The sequence below is a fragment of the Schistocerca serialis genome, chromosome 1 (genome assembly GCF_023864345.2).
Source record: "Schistocerca serialis cubense isolate TAMUIC-IGC-003099 chromosome 1, iqSchSeri2.2, whole genome shotgun sequence".
NCBI classification, from domain to species: Eukaryota; Metazoa; Arthropoda; class Insecta; order Orthoptera; family Acrididae; genus Schistocerca; species Schistocerca serialis.
The window spans coordinates 929,578,462-929,597,841 of record NC_064638.1 but is presented as its reverse complement, the minus strand read 5'-3'; the positions used below and the strand labels follow the sequence as shown (position 1 = coordinate 929,597,841).

At 38.2% G+C, this 19,380-nt stretch overlaps 1 protein-coding gene across 3 annotated transcripts in view; it reads left to right on the top strand.

The window, feature by feature from the left end:
• LOC126412426 (lipid storage droplets surface-binding protein 1) overlaps window positions 1-19,380 on the top strand; it is a 210,879-nt gene that overhangs the window by 104,685 nt on the left and 86,814 nt on the right. For all 3 annotated transcript variants that reach the window (XM_050082031.1, XM_050082039.1, XM_050082023.1), the window contains exon 4: window positions 17,352-17,574. In XM_050082031.1, the coding sequence (XP_049937988.1) occupies window positions 17,352-17,574 (223 nt within the window). The remainder of the gene's footprint in view (window positions 1-17,351; window positions 17,575-19,380) is intronic.

Sequence of the window (19,380 nt, the reverse complement as noted above, 5' to 3'; positions counted from 1 at the left end):
CCTTACCTTTCGCTTACTAACCCAATGCCTTAACCGTTACGCTAATGCAGCTCGAACTGTAAAGTCTCTCCATAAGGAGTATAACGGTCACGCAAAATTCTGACAAACACTGTTGGTATGCCTATGAATTACTCACACTTCGTTGAAGTACAATAGGAAATAAACTATTACCGCTGTTCTTTATTGCGAAAAAGCGGTTCGTGAAATTGATACAAACACCTTTCCTTGCTATCGCCTGAATTAAGAGTCTTATTGCTTGTTTGGTTTAATTAATTAATAGAAAATGAAGCAATTGGTATAAATAATGGTTTTTCCAAACTTTCAAAAAACAAAGTCTGCTATCAAGACATTGCTTTTGTTCTATTACTTTATTTATGACTGAACGTTTCTAAAACTGAAGACACTCGTCCGTGCTCTGCTCTGCAGTCGAGATCTGGCAACGTCGTTCTCTGTTCATTGGCTGACTGTATTTTTTGTCGTCAGATGCGCAGAACGAACCAAAACTTGGCCGCCAACATAAATGACGTGCACTTTAACAACAATACTTTGAAAAGGATAGATTGTTACTTACCTTATAAAGAAGGCAAGAGACTGTGAAAAGAAAGAAGATCATATAATAGGCTGCAAAACTTTGGAAGACTTTAGCACAACAAATAATGCTTTTACTGTGTATGTACTTGCTGACAGTCTCGGAAAAAGACTGGCAGAAACCCTACATAACTCAGGATTCAGTGTTACTAGCGTAATAAAACCTGATGCTCCACTGAAAGTGAAAACATTTGTCCAGCTAGATTTCAGAAAACAACATTTCATAAACAGTGGAGATCTCCTAAATAGAGCAGGACAACTGTATGTCTGTGCTCAAATTAGCAAGGTGAAAATCCCCATGAATGACATGACAATGTTCCTTTATCCAGTAACTGAACCAGAGGTACTAAATGCTATAAATAAGTTAAAAAATAAAATGTCATGTGGGTGTGATGGGATTCCTGACAAAGTCATTAAGCAAAGTGCAAGAAACATAGCCTCACATATCACTGAAATTATAAATGAATCTTTTAAGACAGGGGTGTTTCCATCAAAACTAAAAATGTCAACTATAAAGCCACTTTACAAGAACGGTGATAAATATGCTATTAGTAACTTTAGGCCTTTATAAATATTGTCAGCTTTCTCAAAAATAATAGAAAGGATAATGTATCATAGACTATACAAATTTCTTATTAAGAATAGAATATTGGTTAATGCGCAAAATGGTTTCCATAAAAATAAATCAACTGAAACAGCTATCTTTAATTTTTTACAACGTGTTCTAAATTCCATAAATAGAAAGGAATTAAACTGTGGATTGTTTTTGGACTTATCAAAGGCCTTTGATGTCATTGACCATAAGTTACTGCTTAGGAAGTTATGTGCCTATGGGATACGTGGAGTTGCCCACAAATGGTTTGAATCATGTCTGTCAGACAGGTATCAGAAGGTGGAGATAAGCCATGCAAATAGAACATACTCATCAAGATTCGAGAGAGTTTTGTACGGAGTACCCCAGGGATATGTATTAGGGCCATTACTGTTTTTAATATTTATCAATGACCTACCAAGTCAACTATCTGAAGCAGAGGCAGTACTGTTTGCTGACGATACAAGTTTGTTTGTTAAAGCAAATAGTGAAGCTGCCTTACATGAAAAAGTCACATTAGAAACAGATGAAGCAGACAGATGGTTTAATGAAAACAGACTCATTGTGAATGCCAAAAAACAATGTGGATCAACTTCAAACATATTACAAATAAAATAAAAACTAACCTTACAGTAGAACTGGGTAAGTGTAAGACTGAACAAAAGAAGGCAGTCAGAATAATAAAAGGTATAGGATATAGAGACTCTTGTAGGCATGCTTTCAAAGAATTAAAAATCATGACACTACCATCCTTATACATACATGAATGCATATGTTTCTTAAAAGAACACGAGAAATTTTCTACATTAAACAGAGAATTTCACAACTACAAAATGAGGAATAGGAATGATTTACACAGAGAAATTCATAAAACAGCTATGCATCACAAAAGTGTACTATACCAACCCAAAATCCTCTACAGTGCTCTCCCCAAAGAACAAAAAATAATACCAAAACTGCACATATTTAAACCGCAAATTAGAACAGCATGCCACCCTCCACCTCAAAAAACTATCCAATCTCCTGGTTTCCCACCTCTGCATAGGCAACTCACTCACCCTCCACAACCTTTCCAACAAACCTCAACCTCCTCTCATTGCACACAGACCCAGTCTCTCCCATCTACTCAATCTCCCACTTCCAGCTCCACTCCCCCCAACACCTCAATATTCTAGTCAACACAATCTGGAACCACAACACCCCAATTCAGTAGTTAACCTTTCCTCCAAACCTCTCTCCCAATCCGAAACCTCTGTCCTATCCAAAGGCCTCACCTTCAGCCCCACGCCCAGATTCAACCAAACTGCCCTTGTCAAAGATTTGCTGTCCTACACTCGTAGTCTCTGCTGGAAATATCACTTTGCCATGAAGAAAAATAATCCTGATCCCACTCCTAATGATCCAACTCCCCAAGACACTATCCAAATTGAACCCTGCCTGGAACAGTTCCATCCTCCATCACAGCGGGACCCACCTCCTCTTCCTCAAAATCGCCCTCTCCAAACCTTCCAGGAATTTCTCACTTCCAGCCTTGCCTCTCAATCTTTCTTGTAAAACCTTAATCCTACTCCCAACATCACCACAGCCGAAGCCCAGGCTATCCGTGATCTGAAAGCTGACCGATCCATCATCATTCTTCTGGCTGACAAGGGTTCCTCGACCGTGGTACTTGATCATCGGGAGTATGTGGCTGAGGGACTGCGTCAGCTTTCAGACAACACTACATACAAAGTTTGCCAAGGTAATCCCATTCCTGATGTCCAGGCGGAGCTTCAAGGAATCCTCAGAACCTTAGGCCCCCTACAAAACTTTCACCTGACTCCATCAACCTCCTGACCCCACCGACACCTCGCACTCCTACCTTCTACCTACTTCCTAAAATTCACAAACCCAAACATCCCAGCCACCCCATTGTAGCTGGTTACCAAGCCCCCACAGATGTATCTCTGCCTACGTAGATCAACACCTTCAACCCATTACATGCAGTCTCCCATCCTTCATCAAAGACACCAACCACTTTCTCGAATGCCTGGAATCCTTACCCAGTCTGTTACCCCCGGAAACCATCCTTGTAACCATTGATGCCACTTCCCTATACACAAATATCCCGCACGTCCAGGGCCTCGCTGCAATGGAGCACTTCCTTTCACCCCGATCACCTGCCACCCTACCTAAAACCTCTTTCCTCATTGCCTTAGCCAGCTTCATCCTGACTCACAACTTCTTCACTTTTGAAGGCCAGACATACCAACAATTAAAGGGAACAGCCATGGGTACCAGGATGGCCCCCTCGTAAGCCAACCTATTTATGGGTCGCTTAGAGGAAGCCTTCTTGGTTACCCAAGCCTGCCAACCCAAAGTTTGGTACAGATTTATTGATGACATCTTCATGATCTGGACTCACAGTGAAGAAGAACTCCAGAATTTCCTCTCCAACCTCAACTCCTTTGGTTCCATCAGATTCACCTGGTCCTACTCCAAATCACATGCCACTTTCCTTGACATTGACCTCCATCTGTCCAATGGCCAGCTTCACACATCCATCCACATCAAACCCACCAACAAACAACAGTACCTCCATTATAACAGCTGCCACCCATTCCATATCAAACAGTCCCTTCCCTACAGCCTAGGCCTTTGTGGCAAACGAATCTGCTCCAGTCCTGAATCCCTGAACCATTACACCAACAACCTGAAAACAGCATTTGCATCCCGCAACTACCCTCCCGACCTGGTACAGAAGCAAATAACCAGAGCCACTTCCTCATCCCCTCAAACCCAGAACCTCTCACAGAACAACCCCAAAAGTGCCCCACTTGTGACAGGATACTTCCCGGGACTGGATCAGACTCTGAATGTGGCTCTCCAGCGGGGATACGACTTCCTCAAATCCTGCCCCAAAACGACATCCATCCTTCATGAAATCCTCCCCACTCCACCAAGAGTGTCTTTCCTCCGTCCACCTAACCTTCGTAACCTCTTGGTTCATCCCTATGAAATCCCCAAACCACCTTCCCTACCCTCTGGCTCCTACCCTTGTAACTGACCCTGGTGTAAAACCTGTTCCATGCACCCTCCCACCACCACCTACTCCAGTCCTGTAACCCGGAAGGTGTACATGATCAGTGGCAGAGCCACGTGTGAAAGCACCCACGTGATTTACCAACTGACCTGCCTACACTGTGAAGCTTTCTATGTGGGAATGACCAGCAACAAACTGTCCATTCACATGAATGGACACAGGCAGACAGTGTTTGTTGGTAATGAGGATCACCCTGTGGCTAAACATGCCTTGGTGCACAGCCAGCACATCTTGGCACAGTGTTACACCGTCCGGGTTATCTGGATACTTCCCACTAACACCAACCTATCCGAACTCCGGAGATGGGAACTTGCCCTTCAATATATCCTCTCTTCCCGTTATCCACCAGGCCTCAATCTCCGCTAATTTCAAATTGCCGCCACTCATACCTCACCTGTCATTCAACACTTCTGGCTCGACTGACATCTCTGCCCAAACTCTTTGCCTTTAAATATGTCTGCTTGTGTCTGTATATGTGTGGATGGATATGTGTGTGTGTGTGCATGTGAGTGTATACCTATCTTTTTTTCCCCTAAGGTAAGTCTTTCCGCTCCCGGGACTGGAATGACTCCTTACCCTCTCCCTTAAAACCCACATCCTTTCATCTTTCCCCCCTTCCCTATTTCCTGACAAAGCAACCATGGGTTGTGAAAGCTTGAAATTTTGTGTGTGTGTTTTTTTTATTGTGCCTATCTACCAGCGCTTTCCCGTTTGGTAAGCCATGTAATCTTTGTTTTTAGTATATTTTTCCCATGTGGAAGGTTTCTTTTTATTTTATTTATATCATAAATTACAATAATACATTTACATGTTTTATTAATTCCTAGAGACTCCCTTCATGGGAATTGTTCCCTTCATTTACAGAACTTCTACACTTCGAAGTGTAACAAATTAAACAGTTATTATCTCAGTTATAGTTTTTTCTAGACGAGTTACATATTTTGTTTATATGTGCGATCCTGAATTAGACTGGGAAATGTTTGTTTTAAATGGGTCTTAATAGGCAGTTACGTTTCAAAACACACACGTTCACATAAGTGAAACTCACACATTCATGGCCACTGTCTCTGGCCATGTGGTCACTCTCTCTGTGGTATATCTTGTGTTACCTTGGCCTCAACCTGGGGGCCTGCACAGTTGGGGGTTTGTATGTTGATTTTACTGTTAGGAGCTTAACTTTGTTCCTATAACATACAACATTGTCTTCTATCCTCAAGATAACAACTTCCAAAATTTAGTGTCACTCCTTTTATACCTAATTTTATAATTTGTATAGAAGTACTGTGTGATTCACAGAATCAAAGGCCCTAGACAAATTTAGAAAAGTCCCAATGACTTCATTTAATTTATCCACTCTATTTAGCAGTTCCTGGAAAAAAATTTCTGTTACGGTTATTGTTGCTTCCACTTTTTGGAACCAGTGGTGCAAGTATTTGGTATGTTGTATTTACCGAAGAACGATTCCATTTGATCTAGAATTACCCTCTCAAATAACTTTCGAAGACCCAAAGTCAGTGAAATTGGCCTGATGTTATTTATATCAGTGGTTGCTCCCTTTTATAAGGTGGACGTAAATTTTAAAAGGTTGGGAAAAGCCCCTGGCCAATTTAACTGTTTATTAAATGCATTAACGGCTCTATTAACTTATGTATGCATTCTTTAAGTAATATGATATGCCATACTAGCCAGCAGATATTTTATTTTTATTTTGAGTTTGAGATTATTTTCATTCCTCATATTCTGTTACATTCCTTGAGAAAAAATAAATTATTCATTTTAACTAAGTTTTATTTGTGTTGATTTATCAATTTCTTCTCTGTATACCTTAGTTAAATGTTCTACGAAGGCTTCACAGACTGTTTCTGGCTCACACAATAACTTTTACATTTTGTTCTAATGCTATATTTAGTGCTTTGTCCATTCTCAGCAAATGTAGGGGTAGTTGCTGAAAAAATTAGGAACCAGTTACACACAAGGAATTTTATTTCTTGACTGGTTTCAGACATCTAGTGCCCTTCTTCAGAACATTAGAAGCATTATTAGGGCACCAGGTGCCTGAAACAGGTAAAGAAATAAAATTTCTTATGTGCAGCAGGTTGCAGATTTTTTTTTTCAGCTAATGCTGCATTACTGTAACATGAATACACTCTGTTTTCACATTCTTTGTTTACTATTTATATTTAAGGCTATTTTACTAATATTACCAGATTTGCTTATCTGTTGGGTATAACAGTTTACTTTCAAAATCTTCAGAGATTCTCTGTATGTTTTTTTGCTACTTTTGTACTTGGTTGTGAAGTACTGGAAATTTGGTGTCACTGAACAGTTCATATAGATCTTTCATAATTTACTTTGATTTGTGCATTTCTGAAGGAACTTTTAGATTCTTTTAATCTGATTTTCTTACCTTTTATTACCACTGGATATGCCCAGTTATTTTATTTTTATTTTTTTGGGTCATCTGTCTTCTGACTGGTTTGATACGGCCCCCACCACAGTTCCCTCTCTTGTGTCAATCTCTTCATCTCAGAGTAGCACTTGGACCCTGTGTCCTCAATTATTTGTTGGATGTATTCCATTCTGTGTCTTCTTCCATAGGTTTTACCCTCTGCAGCTCCTTCTAGTACTATCAAAGTTGTTTCCTGATGTCGTAATATGTCCTCTTAGCCTGTACCTTCTTCTTGTCAGTGTTTCCCATAAGATCCTTTCTTCATCAAATCTCTGGAGAACTTCCTCATCCCTTGTCCTATTAGTCTATCTAATTTTCAACAACCTTCTATAGCACTACATCTCATATGCTTTGATTCTCTTCTTTTTTTTTCCCACAGTCCATGCTTCACAACCATACAATGCTTTGATCCAAACATGCATTCTCAGAAATTTCTTCCTCATATTAAGCTAATATTTGATACTGTCATACTACTCTTGATTAGGAATACTCTTTTTCCCTTCTAATCTGATTTTATCTCCTTCTTGCTTTGTTCCTCATGTGTTATTTTCTTTTGAAGACAGCAGAATTCCTTAACTTTGTCTACTTCATGGTCCCCAGCTTTGATGTTAAATTTGTCAGTAATTTCATTTCTGCTACTCCTAATTACTTTCATCATTCTTTAGTTTACTCTCAATCTGTATTCTGCACTCAGCAGACTGCTCCTTCTATTCAACACATTTTCACTGAGGATAATAATATCATCAGCAAATTTTGCATCATATGTATTCTATCACCTGAACTTTAATCCCATTCATAAAACTTTATTTTATTTTCATCATTACTGCTTTGACATACAGATTAAAGAATAGAGTCAAAGGACTGCTTCCCTTTTTTAAACTCTTTTAATTCCAGCACTTCGATTTTGGTCTTGTATTCTCATTGTTCCTCTTGATTATCTTGCATTTTGTAAATTATCCATCTTTCTCTATAGCTTATTCCTATTTTCCTCATAATTTTGAACATCTTACACCATTTTACATTGTCAATCATGTTTTCTAGGTCAACAAATTCTGTGAACATTTCTTGATTTTTCTTAAGTCGTGCTTCCATTTTCAATCAGACCAGCACCACTGGTGCCCCTATCTTTCTGAAAGCCAAACCAGTCATCATTTAATAGACTCTCATTTTTCTTTTCCACTCTTCTGTTTATCAACGACTTGGATGCATGAGGCACTTATCTGGCCTTGCTATCTTTGGGATTGTATGGATGATATTTTTCCAGAAGTCTGATGGTATGTTTCCAGACTCATAGATTCTACACACCAACTTGAAAAGTCACTTATTTGCCACTTCCTCCAATGATCTCAGAAATTTCACAGGAATGTTATCTATCCCTTCTGCCTTATTTGATTGCAAGTCTTCCAAAGTTCTGTTAAACTCTGACTAATAGTGGATGCACTGTCTTCCATATAGACTTCCAATTCTTCCTCAGACATGTCATCAGACAGATCCTCCCCTTGTAGAGGCCCATGTACTTTTTATTTATTTTTATTTTATTTATTTATTTACCCATCCGTAGACAATTATTGTCTACGGATGTTGTCCAAAAATATATGTAACTTAATGGGAAACAATTTGTGCAAAAGGAACATACAAAATTTTACACTAAGTAGTACAAAGAATAATACATACAAAATTGTACAAAAAAGTACAAAAAATAATACTTGGTCATACAAGACAAACTAATGTAACTTTTTATATATGTACACTAACAGTATTTTAATGGCATAGTCTGTTTGCCCTAAGGCTTTACTTTTGTCTTCCCTAAACAGGAAGCCCTTATTTCACTACAATAATTCAATAAAGATTTTACCACACTCATCAGCTGTCCATCAGATATACATAATTAACAGAAACTTTAGGGAATGAAAGATAGTGTTTTCAGTTTTGCCTCAATATAAACATTATCAGAATTATTTATTGGCCTAAATAGTCATTTACTAAAAACATTATTCAAACAGAAATTCTTTAAATTCTACTTTAAATCTATTTTCATCTTCTAACTTTTTGATGTTAGCAGGCAATATGTTGTAGAGTTTTGTACTAATATGGCTCACATGCCTTTGTGTGTGTGTCTGTGTCTGTGTGTGTGTGTGTGTGTGTGTGTGTGTGTGTGTGTGTTCACTGAGTATGGAATGCTGTGCTATTTCAAGATAGTAGTTATGCAAGGTGCCATTTGTCTGAAAATCTGCAAGGTGGGCCCTAACATATAAAACACATTTGTATATATGTGTAAGACAGGTATTGTTAGAACTTTAAGCTTGTTGAATAAGGGTTTGCATTGTGTTTGTGAATGACTGTGTGTTATTATTTGGATAGCTCTCTTCTGTAACGGAAATGTTTGTTTTAGACAGCAGGTGGTGGAACCCCAAAATATTATTTCCCAAACTGCATATAATTTTTTTTTATTTGCATTTAAAGTCAACTGATTTGCATTGAACCAAGTGTGGACATTCTTTATTACTTGATCAGTAGTTATTTGCAGCATTTGCTTTGGTGCACCTATTATGACACTAGTGTAATCTGCGAATAGTATGGCCTTTGCTGCTCCATCTGAGGTGTGAAAGTCATTTATGTGGACAAGGAACAAGAAGGGACCTAGAATACTGCCTTGCAGCACTCCTATTTCCACTTTTGTTTTGCATCTGACACTAAATTTACTTTGTGGTTGGAGTAATCTGACATCAGTCCTACAATCTGTGTTCTGTTTTGTAGGTATGATTCAAACCACTTTTTCCCTGTCCCATGAATACCTAATGCTTCCAGTTTTTCTAAAAGAATGCCATGATTGAAAGTGTCAAATTCTTTGGAGAGATCTAAATTTATTCCTACTACACTGTTGTCTTTTTCAAGATTTTTCATTATTTGTTCAGTGTAGCACATTAGTGCTGTTTCTGTATTTTTACCTGCTTGGAAACCATGCTAATTTCTATTCAATAACTTATGGTCATTTAGGTATTTGTTGATTCTGTGCTTCATTAATTTTTCTACTATTTTGGAAAATGTTGGAAGAAAGGATATTGGCTGATAGTTTTCTACCTTATGTTTGCTGCCATTTTTGAATAATGGCTTCACTTTTGACACTTTCATCCTTTCTGAAAACACCCCTTCACTAAATGATAAGTTGGCTATGTATCCCAAGGACCATGCAATTTGTGCAGCTGTCATTGTTATGATATAAACAGGCACCTCATCTACTTCTGCTGACATTTTAGGTTTCAAGCTCATAATTACTTTGAACACTTCATGTTCATCTGTTGGATCTCTCCTCGTGCTACAAGGAGCTTTGGCAATTCAGGTTTTTCTTGGTTTGTAAATTTCAAGCTTAATAAGTTGTTGCATTTATGAAGTAATTGTTGATGCAACTTGGCAAATCTTGTTTTTTAATATCGACATTTTGTGTGTTTTTGAGAATGGTATCCTGGTCTTCACATGTCTTTCCTGTTTTAGTCTTCACAATAACCAATTATGGCTTTTGATTTGTTACCAGACTATCTTATTAAGATGTCATTACTCATAAATTTTGTCTTGGCAATTACTTTTCGATATACCCTCTTGTAATTCTTAACATATTCTATGAACTGTGGATCTGCAGATGTCTTAATTCTGAATTTAGTCTCTTTAGAGTTCCACAAAAAGTTCTGATGCCTGCTGTAATCCAAGAACTTGGCTTTGTATTGTGAACTGATGTGAATCTTGACAGCTTCTTTGGAAAGCACATTTCGAAATATCCCATTAAAATTGAAGAAAAAGTGTTACATGCATCATTCGTATTTGTTAGAGACAGCACTTCTTCCCAGGACTCACTAGTTAGGATATTTGTGAATTCTACACAGTTTTCAGTGGAAAATGTTCTTTTATATGTGAATTACACTTTTTTCTTGCAGTGTCATTGAAGGAATTTTGAGGACAAGAGCATTATGGTCTGATAATCCCAAATCAGTATTTGTTACTTCTACTTCTGTGGATTATACAAATGAAAATATATTATCTATAAGACTGTTTGTATTATATGTTATTCTTGTGGGTTCATGTATGTGTGGAAACAGATTGAAACTACATAATAGATTTAGGAATTGATTTTTTAGCCTACTTTCATTCATAAGATTTATGCTGAAATCCCCACAGACAACTACAGTGGCTCTTTCAGTATAAAGAATATTAAGTGGTGTTTCTAATTGATCAATGAATATGTCTGTATCCCCTGTAGGTGGTCTGTATATTGCTATGACTATGACTTCTCACTGTATTTAATACAACTGTATAGCTGCTGCTTCAAAATGATTTTCCACACTTGTTAATTCAGCTTCACACCTTCTTTTGTACCTGATACTTGATTTAGTAAAGATACATACACCTCTGTTTTTGGCATTTTTTCTACAATACTGACTTGCCAACTTATGTGGATGAATATTAATGATATGTAGTTAAAAACATCTGCATCAATGCTCCATGATGAACATGCAGTCAATGTTTGCACCATTCATTGCTATCTCACATTCTAGTGATTTATTTCTAAGGCATTGAATATTTAGACTTACAACGTGCAGGTGACTAGGGTGAGAACTGATTACAGTTTTATTTACATTTTGTGCTGTCATATTCATTCCCATGTCCTGATGAGATACCAATAATCCTTGAGAAGGACATGTTTCCTGCACCTCTCAGGACATACCTGTACATTGGAATGCAGTGTTCAATCTATCTGCACACTCCTACGGACTTAACAGTGGAATTACCATTGCCCTCTTAATGTTTACATTCTTGCTTTTAATTTCACTGAAGGTTGTTCTGACTCTTCTACGTGCTGATTCAATCATTTTGATGACCATTTATTTTTCAGTTTCCTTGCATTTTTCCTGGTACCATCACATATTTGCTTCCCTGCACTTTCCACTTATTTCATTCCTAAGTGACTTACATTTCTGAAATTCACTGAATTTTTGTTTTGTTTTTCCTTCTTTTCTCAATCAATTGAAATATTTCTTCTGTTACCCAATATTATTTTAATTTATATTCCTTGTGTCTATTTTTATCAGTGTAAATGCTGTGATCACCCTTTGCAGTGATCTTCATCTGAGCTGCCTGCTGTGGTATTTATTATCACATTACTTTGCAGCATTAAACACATCTCATCATTCATCATTATTTCAGTGTACCACATCTTTGCACTTAGATTCTTCTTCTTATGCTCCACCCTACTCTTCATCATTATTAAAATTTGATCCAAGTCCATATCCGATCCTGGATATACCTTACAATCCAATACCTGATTTTGGTATATCTGTCTGACAGTGGTACAATCCACCTGGAATCTTAACACATATCCAGGCCTTTTCCAAGTATACCTTCTCTCCTTGCAATTTTTGAGCAGTGTATTCACTACTGCTAGCTGAAATTTATTGCAAACTCCATTAGTTTTTTCTCCTCTCTCATTCTTACTACCAAGCCCATATTCTCCTGTAGCACTTTCTTTGTTCCTTCCCCTGCTGCCACAATCCAGTCCCCAATGATTATTAGATTATCCTTAAATAGTTACCAATGGATATTGGTAAATGTTCCATGCTTGGTTAGTCCTGAGATGGACTGTTCATAGATAAGTTCTCTAGTCTCTTGCTTACTTGTTGCTGTGTAGAAACACTTTCATGGAAGAATTGTGCAGTATTAAACCATTGCTCAGACATTACAAGATTGTAGCCACCACAGTCTTTCGGGAGGCTTCTTCTTTGATTCAGAAATTATCAGTTATTTCAACATGACTTCCTAGTGACATCTATACTGGAACAAAAATCTACCCAAGAAAGCTCATCTGGTTTAAGATCAAGTAAAGAAGGTTGAGGGATTCCAATCCCCACACCAAACCCTGTTGAAGCTGAACTGTATTAGGATGACTCAAGGGAGATGTGGTTACACTTTGAAGAAGTAGGGTTCCTGTCCATCTGCTGACAGTGAATCACATTCCTAAGGAGTGCCCAGTCTGAGCACTTGATAGTGAACCGAGAACTCTACACCAAGTGATTCTGAATGCCCTGGTCTGGTTGTCAATAATGTTGAATATTTCTATTTGATTGTAGAGACCATTTTTAGTATACTCATATACCTTCTCTATCTATTCATCTTCTGCTTATGACATTGGCATGTATAGTTGAACTTTTGTTGGTGGCACTGGTTTGCTGTCAATTCTGATGAGAACATCTCACTGAACTGTTCACAGAAACTAACTTTCTACCATACTTTCCTACCATACTGAACCTTATTCCCATATGCCATTTTCTGCTGCTGCTGATATTATTTTCCATTTTGTGATTTTCTACCTTTTCTATTACATTCATGCTTCTGATATTCCACACACTGACTCATAGTATGTTATTCTTTCATTAGTTATTCAGCCTCATTCTCATGGTTACCTGCCACTTGCAAGTCCCCTCCTTGAGAGCCAGATGGGTGACTAATCCATAATCTTTTGCCAATGAAGAACTCAACATAATACATTTTCTGTTACAGTCCATAGCCCCTGTGGCTACATATTGTGTGCCCTTCTGTGTTCTCATGTTGTTGATCATTGTTGATTCTTCCACCTTTTAAGCACAGTTTCCCACTCCAAGAGCAGAAGATTGCCGTGAAACTCTTGACCACTCCTCTACCCTCTCTGACAAGGCCATTGACAGAACTTTGGTGACTCATTATCCCTGAAGTCTTCTGCCATCAGTGTTGGTGAATTTTATTCAGAATTTAGTCTGTGGTTGTGTTGAAACTGGGACCCATGATGTTTTAATTAGTAGCCAAGGAAACTACATTTAGACCATAGATCACATGGTTTACTACTTCATAAAAATGGGCCCACTTTTCATTTGTGTCATCATATTTGGGTAGATGCTGCCTTTCTCTGTGTGTAAGGTCCTCCTTATGATTATAATGCAGTTTTCCTTCTGTAAGTGAGAAGGTCACTATGTGGATCTATTTTATGGTCTACATTAATCTCTATGGAAAGAGCTGTAGGATCCAAATGGTAGTTTCCAGTGGTTCCCATTATTTCTTCCGTGCTTAAATTTGTGACATGGTCAATGCAAGACTGTCAGTCAGGTATGATTCTTGTTGGTCCCAAATTTATGTGGATATGGTTATAGCACTGTAACATGTTCAGAATACCTAAGCTAATTTACATGATAGCTTAAAGAGTGTATGCTCACATCTCGTATCATTACAACCTCTTTCTTTTTATCAAATGACTCTACACAGTTCCAGATACCTTTTCAACTCTCAAACATATCTGATGTATATGTGCAGACTGAAGCAATGAATGAATATTTGTCCCAAAGCCAAGATATGAACCCAAGTCTCCTGCTGACTAGGCAGGTGTGCTAACCACTGCACCATCCTCATTCAGGAGCTTTGCACAACTGCACAGTGCCAAAGCACACCTTCCTCCTCAATCCAAATTCCTATTCAAGCCTCAGCCCACCTGGTATTTTCCCTAAACTCAAACAACATTACAGAGGCTCTCCAGCTGTATTAGAATAGCACCTCAGCATTGAATGGAATGGGGGACCCTGCCTGAAACCTAGGCATTTATGCTTTAATCAGATTAAACTACGTGGTTGTGGAAGCCTTTTCAAATCTCAAGCAACTATGTTGTATATACGCAGACTGAAATTACAAATGAAAAATTCTACCAAGGCCAGGATTCAAACCTGGTTCTCCTTCCCACTAGGCAGATGCGCTAACCACTTGACCTTTTCAGGTCTCAATATCTAAGATTTTCATTCGGTGCTGAGGTGCTGTTCACATTAGTGAGCATAGATTTTCCTTGAATGTTTCTACAAGATGTTATGGTGCAATCAAGTTGCTGGTAAAATATTTCGCTGTATAGCTTGCAGAGAAGGTCCTATAGCTTTTGTGAATGTCTGGCTCTTAAAAGTGTCATTGCAAAGTTGCTGTACGATGCTGTAGCTGGGAAAGATATGAGATTTGGTTTCGCTTCTGTTTGTGTGTACTTCTAACCATCATGCTCTTCCATTCTGTTGCCCAGGAGCACAAACTTCAATGTTGTCTGCAAGTTATGCCCTGGATTCACACTGAATGTTATTTATGTCATAAATGCCTACATCACCACCATCCTTGTGTATCTTTTTACAATATACTCCTATGCTCATAAGCTTGTAATTATCTTATTAAAACTATGAGTCTCTTCAGTCTTGCACCCAAGTGTATCCATTGTATATGAGGCACCACTTTTTTTCTGAAAGCAGGTTGGTTTTATTTAGAATTCAATATACCATATTATTTCCCACTCTTTTGGCCACAAAACCTTATTTTTCACCATAATCTCTGTTCAATGCACTGGCTTTATGCCACCTTACTGGGACGGTCTGTGTGCCTGCATGGTACCACTCTACTGCTTGACGTTTGAGCCGACATCTTACTGCATCAGTAACCTCACCATCATACATGTACTGCTTCCTGCAGAGTGTATGCTTCAATTAGAACAAACAGATGGAAGTCAGAATGTGTGAGATCGGGGTTGTAGGATGGATGAGGAAGAATAGCCTAATGTAGTTTTGTGAGTTCCTCTCCGGTGCCTGGAGTTATGTGTGGATTTGCATTGTAATGGAGTGGGAGAAGAGCGTTTGCATTTTTGTGGTGGTGAACATGCTGAAGTCATTTCTTCAGTTTCCTGAGTGTAGCACAATACATTTTGGAGTTGATTGTTGTGCTTATGAGGGTGACATCAAAGAGAATATCCCCTTCAGAATTCCAGAACACCATCACCATGATTGTACCAGCTGAGGGTGCGACTTTGCGGGGGATTAGCCGAGCGGTCTATGGCACTGCTGTCATGGACTGTGCGGCTGATCCTGGCAGACGTTAGAGTCCTCCCTCGGGCATGGGTGTGTGTGTGTGTGTGTTTGTCCTTAGGATAATTTAGGTTAAGTAGTGTGTAAGCTTAGGGACTGATGACCTTAGCAGTTAAGTTCCATAAGATTTCACACACATTTTTGAACTTTTGGTGTGGCTTTGCACTTTTTCTTCAGAGGAGAGGTGGTGTGGTGCCACTCTGTGGATTGTCATTTTGTTTCCGGTTTGAAGGGATGAACCCATGTTCATTGCCTGTGATGATGTCCAACAAATAACTTTTCATGATCATCCTCATATTGCACAAATAATATGACATAGATGGTCCTTCAGTGCTCTTTATGGTCTTCTGTTAGGCAGCGAGGAATCCAGTGTGCCCACACCTTTGAGTACCCCAACTGGTGGATGATTGTCAGCACTACCAATAGCCAATTGTGCAGTGAGGTATTTGATTGTGACCTGTGGATCACCTCTAATGAGCGTGTCTGTACATTCCTACACTGCAGGAGTTACAACTGTGTATGGTTGCCTGGCATGTGGGAGATCGGATAGGTTTGCACCATCTTGTTGCAATGATGACAGACGCCTCAATGAATGACTCACCATGCTCTTGTTCACTGCTAGGCCTGTGTAGGCATTCTGCAAGCACGTATGAATATCTGCAATGCTCTGTGTTGCTGTCAAAAGAAACTCAATGAAAGCTCTTTGCTTTGAATGCAGCTCCGTTACAGACACCATTTTGAATGCTACATATAGCACCATCACCAGTCGGAACCTCATGAAACTAGGTCTGAAGCAGGAATATTCCATGATGATCCACAACAAATTCTGCAATTATTCAACTTAAATTGGCTGAGAAAAAAAAGTGTTGCATTACTTCTTGAACACTGCTTGTATAATTTACTTTCTCCTAAAAACTCGTCAAATTGTTCTATCTTATTGGTGACATACTAGACATCAGTTATCCTGCTAAAGCCTGCTTACAAAGTTTAAAGAATCAGTATTAAGTGAGGAACATAGTACATTCCCTCCTAACACCCCCTTCCCACCCCACCTGCCCCACATGCACCTCCCCCAACCCCTCCTCCGCTGACCCACACCCCAAGAATTGCTACCATAGGGTCACAAAGATAACATTAGACTAATTGCATACACACACACATATAGGCATTTGAGCAGTCATTCTTCCTGAACACCGTACACAACTGGAACACTAATTTTATAAATACATTATGCATTGATAGTGTCTGTGAAATATTGATGCTGAAAGCTAAATATAATAATGCATTAATTGTCTCATTGATTTCAATTTGATTTTTACATTATAAAGTATGGTATTTTTATTAATGTAAAGTATTAAAAATGACTTAGTTAATGCTTAGTTGTTGGAATAGTACTGGTACAGTGTAATAACAGATGTTAAGAATTAAAGAAAATGTAGCTGATGATTGTTGTTGCAATAGTACAGTTTGATAACAGCTTCATACACAGCAAATGAAAGCAAGGGTTCTTCTCTTGATCAGCACTGTGAAGTATTCCCTCCCTATCTTTGTTCTTATAAGTCAGTGTTCCATTTTTGATGATTGTGTTAGGAACTGACAATTTTAACACACAACAAAAAACAGAGATTAGGTAACCTTAATCACACATTATAAATTTGTTGTTGAATGAATAAATTTTATTGTTATACACTTTGCTCATAACTCTTGTAATACAAACTTGCATGTGCCATTTGTTTTTAACAGATTTTTGTCAGCACCAAGGATTATGTGAGCTCAACAATTGTGCAACCTGTTCTCAAGAGAGCAGACTCAGTTAAACAATTTGGCAGAGAACAAGCACATACAGTTCTTGAGAGCAAATATACAAACTTTGCAGCCTATAGACTGGACAGTGCACTTGATTTGGCAGATAAATATATCGACCAATATCTTCCACCCGCCGAAGGCACACAAGAGGAATCAATTGGTAAAATAAAACTGAATTTTCATTCTTATTACTCTTTGAATTCTTACAACTGTTATAAAATATTATGTGTTACAAAAATACGAAATATTTTACATATACTTGGTGCTCTTCAGCTTGTTAGTATTTTTAAAATACATATCGCTGTACACCATTAGCTGTATGTAAAATATTTAATTGTTAGACCAATATTCACAAAAGCAGATTATTGTCTGTGACACACATTGTGCATACATTACAAATGACTTATATGCCAGTTATGAAATCTTTATTATGTTAAAATTGATGAGGATCTCTGCAATATGCTGGTAATCAAATGCTAAATAGCCACACTTCTTGGTCTTATACAGCGCTCATGAGGCCTGGAAGCGTGAACATAATATGTGTGCATGATGATCTGTGTACCACAGAGATCCATATAAATTTTAATGCTATAAAGATTTTATAATTGACATAATCTGATATGGAGGTGCACAATATATACTACTGACAATGGTAACCACTTACCTTATATTTGAGATGTTGGGCAGTGGACAGGTTTTTGAAGAAAACTGAACTTGTACTTAAGCTTTGGGCAATATCTTCCTTCACAGCTAAGAAACACAGTTACACTGTCCTGTTGAAGCCGCATATTTGCTCGCACTTGCCGCCCCCCCCCCCCCCCCCCCCCACACACGTATCCATCCACACATATACAGACACAAGCAGACATATTTAAAGACAAAGAGTTTGTCTTTAAATATGTCTGCTTGTGTCTGTTTTGTGTGGATGGATACGTGTGTCTGTGCGAGTGTACACCCGTCCTTTTTTCCCCCTAAGGTAAGTCTTTCCGCTCCCGGGATTGGAATGACTCCTTACCCTCTCCCTTAAAACCTACTTCCTTTCGTCTTTCCCTCTCCTTTCCTCTTTCCTGATGAGGCAACAGTTTGTTGCGAAAGCTTGAATTTTGTGTGTATGTTTGTATTTGTTAGTGTCTCTGTCGACCTGCCAGCACTTTCATTTGGTAAGTCACATCGTCTTTGTTTTTTTAATATATATATATATATATATATATATATATATATATATATATATATATATGTGTGTGTGTGTGTGTGTGTGTGTGTGTGTGTGTACATGCCCATGAATGTGCATGTGTGAGTTGGATCCTCGCTCTTCCTTTTTCACCTTCTTCAACCTATTCTTCTCTCCTCCTTGAGGATGATACCATTAGATGCAAAAGCTAGGAAAGTGTCTATCAGAAGTACTGAAACTTTATATTGTAGATTGGTTCTGGGACATGGGACATAATTGTTCTATTTAGTGTAAATGAAAAATTAATTTCAAGAAGCATACACTGCAGATTTGTTAGCAATAAGTAGCTCAACCTGAACAGTAGTTTCAAAAATCACATTGATATGTTTAAATCAAGTCAGCCATCCCGATTAGTGTAAAAGTTTCCTTCAATATTTGGTTTTGTGGAACTCTCCTACTTTCTGTAATAACTTCATACTTGATATTGCAGTGTTTGTTTTAGTTTCATGTACATTGAAACTGAAGGTACGGTACTTATGCTGTGAGAGTATAATTTCGCTGTCAGCTTTTGATGAAAAATCTGACAGCTTTTATTTATTTTTCTTTAAGTCTCTCACTGTTTGTATGCTTACCCCATAATCCAGTAGTATACATGTCAGCAGATCATACCTTATACTAATAACAGTGCAAATAATCAGTTATTGATAATATAATATAATACAATGTAAATGGATAGATAAAAGATCTACTCACCATGCAGTGGCAGGGAAACATACACACACACACACACACACA